The sequence below is a fragment of the Somniosus microcephalus genome, chromosome 30 (assembly GCF_052327205.1).
Source record: "Somniosus microcephalus isolate GS21.2 chromosome 30, FLI_Smic_1.0, whole genome shotgun sequence".
Classification (NCBI taxonomy): domain Eukaryota; kingdom Metazoa; phylum Chordata; class Chondrichthyes; order Squaliformes; family Somniosidae; genus Somniosus; species Somniosus microcephalus.
In genome coordinates, this window is record NC_141016.1 from 1,425,451 (window position 1) to 1,442,798 (window position 17,348).

Below are 17,348 nucleotides of genomic sequence, written 5' to 3' on the forward strand. Positions count from 1 at the left end.
CCACCAGCTCCCCATCAGGCCTGAGGACCACCAGTACACGGCCTTCGAGGCCGACGGTCGCCTCTACCACTTCCTCCGAGTCCCCTTCGGCGTCACCAACGGGGTCTCGGTCTTCCAAAGGGAGATGGACCGGATGGTTGACCAGAACGTGCTGCAGGCCACCTTCCCCTATCTAGACAACGTCACCATCTGCGGCCATGACCGGCATGACCACGACGCCAACCTAGAAAAATTCCTCCGTACGGCCCAACGGCTGAATCTGACATACAACAGAGAAAAATGTATGTTCCGCACCATGCGCCTCGCTATTCTTGGCTGCGTGGTGGAAAACGGAGTCATCGGCCCTGACCCCAACCGAATGCGCCCCCTCCTGGAACTACCCCTCCCCCACTGCCTAAAAGCCCTGAAGAGATGCCTAGGGTTCTTCTCTTACTACGCCCAGTGGATGCCCAACTATGCGGACAAAGCCCGGCCCCTCATCAAGTCAACCTCCTTCCCCCTGACGGCAGTGGCCTGTGCGGCCTTCACCCTCATAAAAGAGGACATTGCGAAGGCCACAATGCACGCAGTGGATGAGTCCATCCCTTTCCAAGTGGAGAGCGATGCATCCGACTTCGCCCTAGCCGCAACCCTTAACCAGGCGGGGAGACCCGTGGCCTTTTCACGGACCCTTCAGGGCCCCGAAATTCGACACTCCTCAGTCGAGAAGGAGGCCCAGGCGATAGTGGAGGCTGTACGGCACTGGAGGCATTACCTGGCCGGTAAACGTTTCACCCTGCTCACTGACCAACGGTCAGTAGCATTTATGTTTAACAACAGACAAAGGGGGAAAATCAAAAATGATAAGATATTGCGGTGGAGGATCGAGTTATCCACCTACAACTACGATATCTTATACCGGCCCGGGAAACTTAATGAGCCCCCAGACGCCCTATCCCGTGGGACATGTGCCAACGCACAAGTCGATAGGCTACGGACCCTCCACAATGATCTCTGCCACCCGGGGGTCACCAGGTTCTTCCATTTTATTAAAGCTCGCAACCTGCCTTACTCCATCGAGGAGGTCAGGACCATGACCAGGAACTGCCAGGTCTGCGCCGAATGCAAACCGCATTTTTATAGGCCAGACAGGGCACACCTGATTAAAGCCACCCGCCCCTTCGAACGTCTCAGCGCCGATTTCAAGGGGCCCCTTCCCTCCTCTGACCGCAACACGTACTTCCTCAATATTATTGACGAGTACTCCCGTTTCCCCTTCGCCATCCCCTGCCCGGACATGACCAGTGCCACAGTCATCAGGTGCCTCAACGACCTGTTCGCCATATTTGGCTTCCCCAATTACATCCACAGCGACAGGGGCTCGTCGCTCATGAGCGACGAGCTGCGCCAGTACCTGCTCGAGAAGGGCATAGCCACGAGCAGGACTACCAGCTACAACCCCCAGGGTAATGGACAGGTAGAGAGGGAGAATGCAACGGTGTGGAAGACCGTCATGCTTGCCCTAAAATCCAAGGGCCTCCCAATCTCCCGCTGGCAAGATGTCCTCCCCGATGCGCTCCACTCCATACGATCACTGCTCTGTACTGCCACAAACGCCACCCCTCACGAGAAGATGTTCGCCTTCCCCAGGAAATCCACCTCGGGGACATCACTACCGCCATGGCTGACGTCTCCGGGACCCGTCCTGCTCAGGAAACACGTGAGGAGCCATAAGACGGACCCCCTGGTCGAAAAGGTTCACCTCCTCCACGCCAACCCACAGTACGCCTACGTGGCGTATCCTGACGGGCGGGAGGACACAGTCTCAATTCGAGACCTCGCACCCTCAGGTACCACCCGAAACACCATCGATCACCATCCACTACCTCCACCCACCACCACTACCCACGACGCACCACCGGGGTGTCTACCACGAACTGACGACAGGCCGGTGCCATCCCTACCCCGAGAGGACGACACGCCAGTGCTCCGTCCCACGTGAGAAGCGGCCGCAGGCAAAGAACCGCCGCAACCGGCACCACGAAGATCATTACGGCAGACAAGACCCCCGGAGAGAGTTTCGTATACGAACTTTTGAAACACTTCACCCCGCCGGACTCTTTTTTAAACGAGGGGTGAATGTGGTAAACCACTGTTAACTCTGTACAGTTCCGGGCATGTCTCCGCCCCGGCTCCACCCCTAAGCCCGGGTATAAAGGTGACTCACCACCCTTCCCCCGGGAGCTCTTAGGATGGATCCACTAGCAGAGGCATGCTCCAGTTCTTAATCAATAAAAACCTACTTCATATAAGTTCAACTCGTAGTCTTTGGTGTTGTTGATAGTGCATCACCCAGGCCCCACACCGCCTGCCCCGCCCCTCCCCCCGTCCCCCTACCCCCCGCCACCCCATCCCCAGCATAGCCCAGGCCCCACACCGCCCGCCCCGCCCCTCCCCCGTCCCCCTGACCCCTGCCACCCCATCCCCACCCCATCCCCAGCATAGCTCAGGCCCCACACCGCCCGCCCCGCCCCTCCCCCGTCCCCCTACCCCCCGCCACCCCATCCCCACCCCATCCCCAGCATAGCTCAGGCCCCACACCGCCCGCCCCGCCCCTCCCCCGTCCCCCTGCCACCCCATCCCCAGCATAACCCAGGCCCCACACTGCCCGCCACGCCCCTCCCCCGTCCCCCTGCCCCCCGCCACCCCATCCCCACCCCATCCCCAGCATAGCCCAGGCCCCACACCGCCCGCCCCGCCCCCTCCCCCGTCCCCCTGACCCCCGCCACCCCATCCCCACCCCATCCCCAGCATAGCTCAGGCCCCACACCGCCCACCCCGCCCCTCCCCTGTCCCCCTGCCCCCCGCCACCCCATCCCCACCCCATCCCCAGCATAACCCAGGCCCCACACTGCCCGCCACGCCCCTCCCCCGTCCCCCTGCCCCCCGCCACCCCATCCCCACCCCATCCCCAGCATAGCCCAGGCCCCACACCGCCCGCCCCGCCCCCTCCCCCGTCCCCCTGACCCCCGCCACCCCATCCCCACCCCATCCCCAGCATAGCTCAGGCCCCACACCGCCCGCCTCTCCCCCTCTTCCGCCCCCCCGCCACCCTCCACTGCCCGATTGGTCCGTTAGATAAATCCGACCAAGGCGATCATTTATTTTGGGTTTCCAATGACTTGTTAAAGGGATAGTTCTTAAAGGCACAGCACCATGAGCAAATGGGTAGAATGAGGACGATATCTGGGCAATGTACAGGAAACAAAACGGTCCTTAAATATATATTTGTCATTAAATATGAGTAAAGCTCTTCTCATTCTCACTGTAGCTGGACAAGGCCGACGCCTGTTTGATTTTGGCAGACAAAAATTGCATCAATCCTGAAGCGGAGGATTCGACAAACATCATGAGGTAGGAAGCTGGCGTCGAGCCATGGATCAAACTGCATTTATATAGAACCCTGACACCTACAAGCACATCACCCAATGGCATCGCTTGCAGTGCAGATCACCTCAGCTGTCATTCTGAACAGAGCATTTTCCACAATAGGATCGATATTTGGTTACAGTTAGTTGTGGGATAAATACTGTCCAGGACACCGGGGGAGAACTCCCCTGCTCTTCTCCAAAATGGCTGCGGGAACTTTTACATCCACCTGAGAGAGCAGACGGGGCCTGGGTTTAATGTCTCATCTGAAAGACGGCACCTCCGACAGTGAGGCGCTTCCTCAGTACTGCCCCAGACAGTGCAGCGCTCCCTCAGTACTGCCCCAGACAGTGCGGCTCTCCCTCAGTACTGCCCCTCCGACAATGCGGCGTTCCCTCAGTACTGCCCCTCCGACAGTGCAGCGCTCCCTCAGTACTGATCCTCCGACAGTGCGGCGCTCCCTCAGTACTGCCCCTCCGACAGTGCAGCGATCCCTCAGTACTGATCCTCCGACAGTGCGGCGCTCCCTCAGTACTGCCCCTCTGACAGTGCAGCGATCCCTCAGTACTGACCCTCCGACAGTGCGGCGCTCCCTCAGTACTGCCCCTCCGACAGTGCAGCAATCCCTCAGTGCTGCCCCTCCGACAGTGCAGCGATCCCTCAGTACTGATCCTCCGACAGTGCAGCGATCCCTCAGTACTGACCCTCCGACAGTGCGGCGCTCCCTCAGTACTGCCCCTCCGACAATGCGGCGTTCCCTCAGTACTGCCCCTCCGACAGTGCAGCGATCCCTCAGTACTGCCCCTCCGACAGTGCGGCGCTCCCTCAGTACTGCCCCTCCGACAGTGCAGCGATCCCTCAGTACTGATCCTCCGACAGTGCGGCGCTCCCTCAGTACTGCCCCTCTGACAGTGCAGCGATCCCTCAGTACTGACCCTCCGACAGTGCGGCGCTCCCTCAGTACTGCCCCTCCGACAGTGCAGCAATCCCTCAGTGCTGCCCCTCCGACAGTGCAGCGATCCCTCAGTACTGACCCTCCGACAGTGCGGCGCTCCCTCAGTACTGCCCCTCCGACAGTGCGGTGCTCCCTCAGTACTGCCCCTCCGACAGTGCAGCACTCCCTCAGTACTGCCCCTCCGACTGTCGGATGGGCAGTACTGAGGGAGTGCTGCACTGTCGGAGTTGCTGTCTTTCGGATGAGATGTTAAACCGAGGTCCCTCCTGCCCTCTCAGATGGATGTAAAAGATCCCGTGGCACTATTGAAGAAGAGCAGGGGAGTTCTCCCCGGTGTCCTGGGGCCAATATTTATCCCTCAACCAACATCACTAAAACAGATACTCTGGTCATTATCACATTGCTGTTTGTGGGAGCTTGCTGTGCTCAAATTGGCTGCCGCGTTTCCTACATTACAACAGTGACTGCACTTCAAAAGTACTTCATTGGCTGTAAAGCGCTTTGGGACATCCAGTGGTGGTGAAAGGCGCTATAGAAATGCAGGTCTTTCTTTTTTACAGTTTTTGTCTCTATCTGCCTCAACTACCCCCTCACAGCAACATCTCCTTCGGGACCAAAGTCACATTTCTGGTTCCCAAGGCAACCTTGCTGAGACAGTTTGATAACTCAGAGCCAGATTAGGCGTGGGTTTATCCGGCCGATTTTCACCAGATTAACCATCTGCGTGTGGTGGGTGTGAATCCGGCCGAGGTCTCGTGGGAGACCGGTCTTCTACAACCTGAACGGAATCCGATCAAATGGCAGAGGTGAAGGAGCCGTGAGGTAAACGCCTGCAAGACTCAGTCCCCAGACGCAGATAATCATCAAGTTTAACCTTAAGCTAAAATACTTCTCACAAATAAAGTAATTCGTCATCAATTGGTGTAAAATCACTTTAAAAAATCATGTATGACAAAAGGCCATGTTGCCCATCACAGCTGCACCTCTAGTCCCCTAACTCTCCCCTCGAAGCCCATCCCCCTGGTCCCTTAACTCTCCCATCGAAGCCCATCCCTCTCGTCCCCTAACTCTCCCATCCCTCTCGTCCCCTAACTCTCCCATCCCTCTAGTCCCCTAACTCTCCCATCCCTCTAGTCCCCGAACTCTCCCATCCCTCTAGTCCCCTAACTCTCCCATCGAAGCCCATCCCTCTCATCTCCTAACTCTCCCATCCCTCTAGTCCCCTAACTCTCCCATCCCTCTAGTCCCCTAACTCTCCCATCGAAGCCCATCCCTCTCATCTCCTAACTCTCCCATCCCTCTAGTCCCCTAACTCTCCCATCCCTCTAGTCCCCTAACTCTCCCATCGAAGCCCATTCCCCTGGTCCCTTAACTCTCCCATCGAAGCCCATCACTCTCGTCTCCTAACTCTCCCATCAAGGCCCATCCCTCTAGTCCCCTAACTCTCCCATCGAAGCCCATCCCCCTGGTCCCCTAACTCTCCCATCGAAGCCCATCCCTCTAGTCCCCTACCTCTCCCATCGAGGCCCATCCCTCTAGTCCCCTAACTCTCCCATCAAGGCCCATCCCTCTAGTCCCCTAACTCTCCCATTGAAGCCCATCCCTCTAGTCCCCTAACTCTCCCATCGAGGCCCATCCCTCTAGTCCCCTAACTCTCCCATCGAAGCCCATCCCTCTAGTCCCCTAACTCTCCCATCGAGGCCCATCCCCCTGGTCCCCTAACTCTCCCATCGAAGCCCATCCCTCTAGTCCCCTAACTCTCCCATCGAAGCCCATCCCCCTGGTCCCCTAACTCTCCCATCGAGGCCCATCCCTCTAGTCCCCTAACTCTCCCATCGAAGCCCATCCCTCTAGTCCCCTAACTCTCCCATCGAGGCCCATCCCTCTAGTCCCCTAACTCTCCCATCAAGGCCCATCCCTCTAGTCCCCTAACTCTCCCATCGAAGCCCATCCCTCTAGTCCCCTAACTCTCCCATCGAGGACCATCCCCCTGGCCCCCTAACTCTCCCATCGAGGCCCATCCCCCTGGTCCCCTAACTCTCCCATCGAGGCCCATCCCTCCAGTCCCCTAACTCTCCCATCGAGGCCCATCCCTCCAGTCCCCTAACTCTCCCATCGAAGCCCATCCCTCCAGTCCCCTAACTCTCCCATCAAGGCCCATCCCTCTAGTCCCCTAACTCTCCCATCAAGGCCCATCACTCCAGTCCCCTAACTCTCCCATCGAAGCCCATCCCTCTAGTCCCCTAACTCTCCCATCGAGGCCCATCCCTCTAGTCCCCTAACTCTCCCATCAAGGCCCATCCCTCTAGTCCCCTAACTCTCCCATCGAAGCCCATCCCTCTAGTCCCCTAACTCTCCCATCGAAGCCCATCACTCTAGTCCCCTAACTCTCCCATCGAGGCCCATCCCCCTGGTCCCCTAACTCTCCCATCAAGGCCCATCCCTCTAGTCCCCTAACTCTCCCATCGAAGCCCATCACTCTAGCCCCCTAACTCTCCCATCAAGGCCCATCCCTCTAGTCCCCTAACTCTCCCATCGAAGCCCATCCCTCTAGTCCCCTAACTCTCCCATCGAAGCCCATCCCTCTAGTCCCCTAACTCTCCCATCGAGGCCCATCCCCCTGGTCCCCTAACTCTCCCATCGAGGCCCATCCCTCCAGTCCCCTAACTCTCCCATCGAGGCCCATCCCCCTGGTCCCCTAACTCTCCCATCGAAGCCCATCCCTCTAGTCCCCTAACTCTCCCATCGAAGCCCATCCCTCTAGTCCCCTAACTCTCCCATCGAGGCCCATCCCTCCAGTCCCCTAACTCTCCCATCGAAGCCCATCCCTCCAGTCCCCTAACTCTCCCATCGAGGCCCATCCCTCCAGTCCCCTAACTCTCCCATCGAAGCCCATCCCTCTAGTCCCCTAACTCTCCCATCGAAGCCCATCCCTCCAGTCCCCTAACTCTCCCATCAAGGCCCATCCCTCTAGTCCCCTAACTCTCCCATCGAAGCCCATCACTCTAGTCCCCTAACTCTCCCATCGAGGCCCATCCCCCTGGTCCCCTAACTCTCCCATCGAGGCCCATCCCTCTAGTCCCCTAACTCTCCCATCGAGGCCCATCCCTCCAGTCCCCTGTGGGGCTATTTCCCACAGTGTTGTAGCTCTGTCCCCCCCCCCGGGAGTGTGGAATTACTCTTGTGCAACAACTCTCTCAAACCTTCATATTTAAATATTTACAAAACTTTCCTTTAATGTCTGATTGTAGGGCAATTGCCGTCAAGCAGTACTGTCCTGAAATAAGAGTGATCGCTCAGGTACTACAATACCACAGCAAGGTGAGTCCGTCATCGCTGGAGGGATGAGCACTGCTGTCTACATCCTCAATCCTGACCTATCGTTCCACATCCCGTACAAACAGAATCATTTCTGGGAAAAGGCAAACGGCAGTAACCCCCAAACCAGTCAGTAACCCCAAACTAGTCTTGCCCTTTTTGATGATCAACTCAACTTCTTAGTGGGTAGCACACTTGCCTCAGGGTCAGAAGGTCGTGGGTTCGAGTCCCACTCCAGGGACTTGAGCTCAAAATCCAGTCCGACACTCCCAGTGCAGTACTGAGGGAGTGCTGCACTGTCGGAGGTGCCGTCTTTCAGATGAGACATTAAACCGAGGCCCCGTCTGCCCCCTCAGGTGGACGTGAAAGGTCCCATGGCCATTATTTAAAGATGAGCAGGGGAGTTCTCCCCGGTGTCCTGGCCAATATTTATCCCTCAACTAACATCACCTAAACAGATTATCTGGTCATTTATCACATTGCTGTTTGTGGGAGCTTGCTGTGCGCAAATTGGCTGCCGCGTTTCCCACATTACAACAGTGACTGCACTCCAAAACTGCTTCATTGGCTTTGGAGCATCCTGAATTTGTAAAAAAGGCAAATTTTGCTTTTTTTTATATCCCTCAACTCCACCCACCCACCTTCTCCCCACATCCCTCAACTCCACCCACCCACTGTCTCCCCACATCCCTCAACTCCACCCACCCACCGTCTCCCCACATCCCTCGACCCCACCCACCCACCTTCTCCCCACATCCCTCAACCCCACCCACCCACCTTCTCCCCACATCCCTCAACTCCACCCACCCACCGTCTCCCCACATCCCTCGACCCCACCCACCCACCTTCTCCCCACATCCCTCAACCCCACCCACCCACCGTCTCCCCACATCCCTCAACCCCACCCACCCACCGTCTCCCCACATCCCTCAACCCCACCCACCCACCTTCTCCCCACATCCCTCAACCCCACCCACCCACCGTCTCCCCACATCCCTCAACCCCACCCACCCACCTTCTCCCCACATCCCTCAACCCCACCCACCCACCTTCTCCCCACATCCCTCAACCCCACCCACCCACCTTCTCCCCACATCCCTCAACCCCACCCACCCACCTTCTCCCCACATCCCTCAACCCCACCCACCCACCTTCTCCCCACATCCCTCAGCCCCACCCACCTTCTCCCCACATCCCTCAACCCCACCCACCCACCTTCTCCCCACATCCCTCAACCCCACCCACCTTCTCCCCACATCCCTCAACCCCATCCACCCACCTTCTCCCCACATCCCTCAACCCCACCCACCCACCTTCTCCCCACATCCCTCAACCCCACCCACCCACCTTCTCCCCACATCCCTCAACCCCACCCACCCACCTTCTCCCCACATCCCTCAACCCCACCCACCCACCTTCTCCCCACATCCCTCAACCCCACCCACCCACCTTCTCCCCACATCCCTCAACCCCACCCACCCACCTTCTCCCCACGTCCCTCAACCCCACCCACCCACCTTCTCCCCACATCCCTCAACCCCACCCACCCACCTTCTCCCCACATCCCTCAACCCCATCCACCCACCTTCTTCCCACATCCCTCAACCCCACCCACCCACCTTCTCCCCACGTCCCTCAACCCCACCCACCCACCTTCTTCCCACATCCCTCAACCCCACCCACCCACCTTCTCCCCACATCCCTCAACCCCACCCACCCACCTTCTCCCCACATCCCTCAACCCCACCCACCCACCTTCTCCCCACATCCCTCAACCCCACCCACCCACCTTCTTCCCACGTCCCTCAACCCCACCCACCCACCTTCTCCCCACATCCCTCAACCCCACCCACCTTCTCCCCACATCCCTCAACCCCATCCACCCACCTTCTCCCCATATCCCTCAACCCCACCCACCCACCTTCTCACCACATCCCTCAACCCCACCCACCCACCTTCTCCCCATATCCCTCAACCCCACCCACCCACCTTCTCCCCACATCCCTCAACCCCATCCACCCACCTTCTCCCCACATCCCTCAACCCCACCCACCCACCTTCTCCCCACATCCCTCAACCCCACCCACCCACCTTCTCCCCATATCCCTCAACCCCACCCACCCACCTTCTCCCCATATCCCTCAACCCCACCCACCCACCTTCTTCCCATATCCCTCAACCCCACCCTCCCACCTTCTCCCCATATCCCTCAACCCCACCCACCTTCTCCCCATACCCCATATAGGTGCTATATAAATGCACGTTGTTGTTGTTCTTGTTGTGTGTGGTGTGGCAGGCCTACCTGCAGAACCTCCCTAGCTGGGACATGACGCAGAGGGATAGCGTGATCTGTTTGTCGGAGCTGAAGATGGGCTTTATTGCGCAGAACTGCATCGTCCCAGGCTTCTCCACACTGCTGGCCAACCTCTTCATCAAGAAGTCCCTAGTGCAGGTAAGGATAACCCAAGAGGAGTGGCTGGTCTTCCCACGATGACCCGGTGAGTTAGCAGAGGAGTAGCTGAGTTGTACAATCCCCAGGCTGCACTGCGTTAGAGGATCCCAGCCAGGGCAGACTGGACAGGCGATTGAGCCAAGGGAGGGGCGAGGAGGAGGTAAATAATCAGTCCCGGTGCCTGCTCCTGCGCAGCGAGCTCTAGATGGGAATGAGCGCTTGTGGTTACCGGACGAGGGCAGGACCTCTCGCACCCTGCACACGAACACACAAAGGCCAGCTGGCCCATCAAGCCTGCTTCACCACACAATGGCTGGAGCACCGTGACTAGACACTCCCTACCTGCCCCGTCCACACCCATCTCAGCTCCTGGGAGAGAGAATAAAAATAGAGAAACTCCCTGGGCCAGTAAGGGGAAAATGCCTCTCCAATCCCCTCAGGCAATCGAAACCCAGTCCAGATCACAGGGACAAGGGCAAGTCTGTGGAGCAGTCGCACTTTCCCCAGGGGAGTGGAGATATTGGTGGAGAGATGAGCCCTTATTACATACGTCGATTTAACTTTTGGGACGTTATCTAGAAAGGCCTAAAAACAGTTATCAGCGAGTGAGGCTGCCTTGAGGCCAGCAGCAATCGCGATGTTTTAGTTGGGAATATTCCTTTAAAGCAAAGATAGAATTTGCCAGATAATCGGGCTGGTTAGTGGTAATTCACTATAAAGGGGTGTAGCAATTCGATAGCGAACCCCATCCCGCCAGTTCCCTGATGCTCCCTAACCCTAACCCTAACCCTACACAGCAGATGGAGAAAAAGGGGACATCACTGAGGTACGGAAAATATTCAGTGACAGAATCGCAACATTCAGAATCAACTGGACAGCAGGATCTAAATGGGAATTAGTGTAAAGTAGCTTTGAACAGAAACTTAAACACTGAGAAATGTTATTAATAAACTCCCAAGCAAAGTTAGGGGATGAGAGGAAGGGGCTTCGATGGGAGAGGAGAGTGAGGGACTGGAGGGGTGGGCTTCAATGGGAGAGCTAGGGGACTAGAGCGATGGGCTTCAATGGGAGAGTTAGGGGACTAGAGGGATGGGCTTCGATTGGTGAGTTAGGGGACAAGAGGGATGGGCTTCGATGGGAGAGTTAGGGGACTAGAGCGATGGGCTTCGATGGGGGAGTTAGGGGACTAGAGCGATGGGCTTCGATGGGGGAGTTAGGGGACTAGAGCGATGGGCTTCGATGGGGGAGTTAGGGGACTAGAGCGATGGGCTTCAATGGGAGAGTTACGGGACTGGAGAGATGACCTTCGATGGGAGAGTTAGGGGACTAGAGGGACGGGTTTTGATGGGAGAATTAGGGGACTAGAGAGATGGGCTTTGATGGGAGAGTTAGGGGACTAGAGGGATGGGCTTCGATGGGAAAGTTAGGGGACTAGAGGGATGTGTTATGTTCATTAATAACTAGACATTCTTATTATGAACACAGCTAGCTTCTAGCTAGTCATTTATTCAGTACACGTTCTCTAGGTACAGTATCTGTAGAGATGCAGCATGTGTGCTCCTGTGTGCAGGCTGCCATCTTGACTGCTGCCTTGTGGGTAGCCTAGTGCCTCATGGGTAATGTAGTCTTAATATATATACAGCTGGGTAGTGTCGTCTTATACATACAGCTCTACACAGCTCTACGGCTCCACCTAGTGTCCACTATAGAATGACATGTTATTGATCATTACATCCCCCTTTCTTTGAGGTTTAACAAAATCAATATCAATCAACTTTCAAGAAAACAATAAAGATAATATCAGTAACACTTTTGTTAGTGCTCTATAAACATAAACATTTTCAAAACAGTCAACACATTTTCAAAGCTTTACATTGTACTCAAAGATTAAGTTTATCAGGCTCTTTTACTTCACGTGTGGATCTTCTCAACACGGGTAAGTTTGATGTGTCTTCATGAGATTGTTCTGGCGGTGAATGACAAGATGCAGTTGCGGCATTGTCATCAATCTGCTCTTGTATAGATCGAGGTCTCCTTGCGATCTTTGCTTGGAGAGGGTTTCAGTGTTTCCTTCACTCTTCATGCCATAACTCTCAATGTAGTCAATGCACTCTCGAAAAACTGCTGGCAGCTGGATCCCATCATACAGCATAGTCCTCTCAGCAGCCTCGGCTAATGGAACACCAAAGATTGGCCTGAGGGAAGAAGGAGTATCCACCGGAACTGCTTCCTGCTCTGGTGCAGGCTTCTTTTTTTTCTTTTTCTCTTTCCACTGCTTAACAACATCTGCTGCGGTTATATCTTTGGACTTTTTCTCCTTGTGTTTTTCCTCTTTGTGCTTTTCTTCCTTTGGCTTCTCTTTGACCTTAAAGTCTTTTTCTTTCTTCTTGGAGAAACTAGGCTTTTTGAAGACATGGATACCCTTTGGCCTTTTCATCCTTGATGGGCTCTCTGCTTCATCACCTGAGTCATCTGGTCTGCTTATGGCACAGTTTATACGGTAGACTCTCTTGACCAGTTCTAAGTCTTCACAAGCTTTGTCACCTAGTATCGAATCAAGTCTTTCAGCCACAACAGAAAACATGAGATGATGCACTTTGTCTTTGACTGTCACTTTAAGTCTGCATACACCTAAGCTATCTATTTTCTGTCCATTATAGCTCTTCAGTAGTACTGACTTTTTCTGTATTTTGGGCTTTTCTTTCATATTTTTTATGTCACTCATACTGATTAAGTTTGCTTTTGCCCCAGTGTCCAGTTTCAATGTAACTAATGCTCCATTTATCTGCAGTGGGATCATCCATTTGTCCACTTTTACTGCATTGACTTTGTGTTCAGCATTGTCCATTTCTGAGGGCTGCACATTTTCTGTATCTTTTTTGATATCGTCACATGACACCATTCCTACAAAAAATGTCTCATTTAAATCAGTGTCCTCAATCACATTAACTTGTTGCCCTTTCGTTGTTTTTACTTTTGAAAAGCATTGTTTGGCAAAGTGATTCTTTCCATTACACTTTGTGCACATTTTTCCAAATGCTGGGCATTGTCTTAACTGGTGTTTGTAACCACAGCGTTTACAATTAAAAATTTCATCCTCCGATTTCTTTTCATTTCTGTTCTGCCCATGTTTCTTCCCCTTATAGGACACAGCACCGACAGCAGCATTATCACTCATTACAATCGCATCATTATTGATTTCACTGAAAGTCTTCGCGTGCTTTCGAGCTAGCTCGCTGGCTTGGCATATTTTCACTGCATTTTCCAAATTTAGTTCGGTTTCTCTCAACAGACGTTCCCTGACTTTTTTATCATGAATACCAAACACAATCTGGTCACGAATCATGGATGATTTCAGCTCAGAGAAATTACATGTCTGTGCTTTCAGTTTCAGATCAGTTATAAAGCTAACAAAAGTCTCATTTTGTTGCTGTGTCCGAGAACGGAAGATGTATCTTTCATACGTCTCATTCTTTTTGGGAGAGCAATGTGCATCAAATTTTTTTAGCACATCTTCTAATTTTTCTCTGTTCTCCTCTGGATTAAATACAAATGTATTAAATACCTCTATCGCCTGTGGGCCTGCAACCATAAGCAGCAACGCTATTTTTCTTGCATCTGGCTTCGTACCGAACCCGATGGCTGCAATGTAGAGTTCGAATTGTTGTTTAAAAATCCGCCAATTGTAGTCGACATTTCCCTCAAGATTCAAACGCTCTGGTGGCTTCAAATTCTCCATGTCGCTTTTCACAATTTTCAGCAGATCTTCACCACCCTGGTACCATGTTATTTTCATTAATAACTAGACATTCTTATTATGAACACAGCTAGCTTCTAGCTAGTCATTTATTCAGTACACGTTCTCTAGGTACAGTATCTGTAGAGATGCAGCATGTGTGCTCCTGTGTGCAGGCTGCCATCTTGACTGCTGCCTTGTGGGTAGCCTAGTGCCTCATGGGTAATGTAGTCTTAATATATATACAGCTGGGTAGTGTAGTCTTATACATACAGCTCTACACAGCTCTACGGCTCCACCTAGTGTCCACTATAGAATGACATGTTATTGATCATTACAGGATGGGCTTCGATGGGAGAATTAGGGGACTAGAGAGATGGGCTTCGATGTGAGGATCAGGGGACTAAAGAGGTGGGCTTCGATGGGAGAGTTAGGGGACGAGAGGGATGGGCTTCGATGGGAGAGTTAGGGGACTAGAGAGATGGGCTTTGATGGGAGAGTTAAGGTAGATGGATGACTGATGGAGCAATGAATTTTTTTCATCCTGAACTTTTCTTATCTTCTGGATTCTTCCCGTTGCTGATGAACGCACTTTCCATTTGCAGTTTAAAACCGGAACCTGGCTCGACATTTACCAAGAAGGATTGAGCCATGAGATTTACACCGAGTTTCTGTCCGACAGTTTCGTAGGCATGCCCTTTTGTCGTGTGTGCGAGTGAGTGACTTTACACATGGTGTAAAATGGTGATGTAGCGTTTACGGCCTGGAGGGAGTGGGAGGGGGAGAAGGCTCGCGGTCAACGCTCCCCCCATTAGCAGGCCAAAAAAGTTGGCGCTGCTCACTCCCAACGTCCTGCACTCTGCCCTACAGAGCTGCCTTGCAATAACCCCGTCCCACTGCGACAGCATGATCGCATGACAAGTCTATCTCCTGTGGCATTGCTCCGGGTTCGAGGGTGCACTGAAACACAATTCAGTCTGCGTTAAAGCTCAGGCATTCGATCCTGATTGTTATGTTTGCCCTGTAAATTCCGATGTCCACATTTAGAATGGAAACAGGCTATGTAAACACGGCACACTGCAATTGGATCATCCTGTCGGTGCAGCGCCCACACTGGCAGGATGGTGCAATTACAGCGTGACAAGTTTACATAGGCAGTTCCCATGATAAATGGGAACCCGAGAATACATGCAGAGGTTGGTTTTAACAAAATATCATGGATTTATTGCATGCTTTCCTGGAAGCTCAGCTGGTTCAAGGCCGTGAATAGCTGATGCAGGAAGAATCCCTGCTTGACCCCTGTTCAGCGCTGATGGCAACCGAATCTGATGGTAGCGGCTAAAATGGGGGAAAAATGGGTCAGGTTCCTGCTCCCAATAATCATGCAGTAGCGCCCCTGCTGGAAAACTTTGGGAGAATTGGACACGGCTATGATGCCACTCCTGGCCAAATAGCCCGCTGACAATCTCTGCCTCATCTCCCATGTGAAGAGCAATGTCATTAGTGAGGAAAGGCGGGGGAGGAGTGAGGTTGAGTCCCATCCTGCTCCTGACCTGACTTGGCTCAGTGGGCAGCACTCTCACCTCTGGGTCAGAAGGTTGTGGGTTCAAATCCCACTCCAGAGACTTGAGCACATAATCCAGGCTGAGACTGCAGGGCAGTGCTGAGGGAGTGCTGCACTGTCGGAGGTGCCGTCTTTCAGATGAGATGTTAAACCGAGGTCCCGTCTGCTCTCTCAGGTGGACATAAAAGATCCCATGGCCACTATTGGAAGAAGAGCAGGGCAGTTCTCCCCGGTGTCCTGGGGCCAATATTCATCCCTCAACCAACATCACTAAAACAAATTATCTGGCCATTTATCATACTGCTGTTTGTGGGAGCTTGCTGTGCGCAAATTGGCTGCCATGTTTCCCACATTACAACAGGGGGCTGGGGTGTGGGGGAGTTTTGCAGTCAGCCAATAGCGATCCAGAGTGGGAGTCCGGCTGATGTGTTTGAACCACTTCGCCCTTGCTCTCCTGATACCCGGGTGGGCAAACTGAGACTCGACAAACTCACAAGAAACATCAGGAAATTTGTCAAGTCCACAGTTTAAAAGTCTCTGTCGCGGAAGATGTAATGTTGGCTGCTGTAAAAGTATCAATGGTGCCTCACGTGTGCTGGAGTTTTACGTTCCAGGGACGAGGCCACCCTAAACTGCAGTGACCAGCCTTGCTGTATAAACCTGTGCCCAAAATTAAGGTCAATTTCTCATCACTTCAGAGTCCTGGACAGGTGCCATACATCGGGCAGCCTGGCGGTGGCGATGTTGGCCTGCTTATAGATTCCTGATCTTGCACTGCCACCAACAGGCACCAAGCAGTACTGCAGCCTCCTTACAACACTCAGGAACAGGAGGCCATTCAGCTCCTTGGGCCTGTTACACAGGAACAGGTGGAGGCCATTCAGCCCCTCGAGCCTGTTACACAGAAACAGGAGTAGGCCATTCAGCCCCTCGAGCCTGTTACACAGGAACAGGTGGAGGCCATTCAGCCCCTCGAGCCTGTTACACAGGAACAGGAGGAGGCCATTCAGCCCCTCGAGCCTGTTACACAGGAACAGGTGGAGGCCATTCAGCCCCTCGAGCCTGTTACACAGGAACAGGAGGAGGCCATTCAGCCCCTCGAGCCTGTTACACAGGAACAGGTGGAGGCCATTCAGCCCCTCGAGCCTGTTACACAGGAACAGGAGGAGGCCATTCAGCTCCTTGGGCCTGTTACACAGGAACAGGAGGAGGCCATTCAGCCCCTCGGGCCTGTTACACAGGAACAGGAGGAGGCCATTCAGCTCCTTGGGCCTGTTACACAGGAACAGGAGGAGGCCATTCAATGAGAGGGGATCTCATTGAAACTTATAAAATTCTAACAGGACTAGACAGACTAGATGCAGGAAGGATGTTCCCGATGGTTGGGGAGTCCAGAACCAGGGGTCACAGTCTAAGGATAAGGGGTAAGCTATTTAGGACTGAGATGAGGAGGAATTTCTTCACCCAGAGAGTGGTGAACCTGTGGAATTCTCTACCACACAAGGCAGTTGAGGCCAATTCATTAAATATATTCAAGAAGGAGTTGGATATATTTCTCAAGGCTTAAGGGATCAAGGGATATGGGGAGAAAGCAGGGACAGGGTACTGAATTTGGATGATCAGCCATGATCGCATTGAATGGCGGAGCAGGCTCGAGGGGCCGAATGGCCTACTCCTGCTCCTATCTTCTATGTTTCTATTCAGCTCCTTGGGCCTGTTACACAGGAACAGGAGGAGGCCATTCAGCCCCTCGGGCCTGTTACACAGGAACAGGAGGAGGCCATTCAGCCCCTCGGGCCTGTTACACAGGAACAGGAGGAGGCCATTCAGCCCCTCGGGCCTGTTACACAGGAACAGGAGGAGACCATTCAGCCCCTCGGGCCTGTTACACAGGAACAGGAGGAGACCATTCAGC

The 17,348-nt window shown here is 54.0% G+C and overlaps 1 protein-coding gene across 1 annotated transcript in view; it reads left to right on the forward strand.

The window, feature by feature from the left end:
* The window catches only part of LOC147097851 (calcium-activated potassium channel subunit alpha-1-like), a 154,474-nt gene that overhangs the window by 57,551 nt on the left and 79,575 nt on the right, over positions 1–17,348 (forward strand). Inside the window, exons 13-16 of the mRNA XM_085970789.1 lie at positions 3,311–3,393; positions 7,615–7,684; positions 9,978–10,133; positions 14,475–14,584. Coding sequence (XP_085826915.1) covers positions 3,311–3,393; positions 7,615–7,684; positions 9,978–10,133; positions 14,475–14,584 — 419 coding nt within the window. The remainder of the gene's footprint in view (positions 1–3,310; positions 3,394–7,614; positions 7,685–9,977; positions 10,134–14,474; positions 14,585–17,348) is intronic.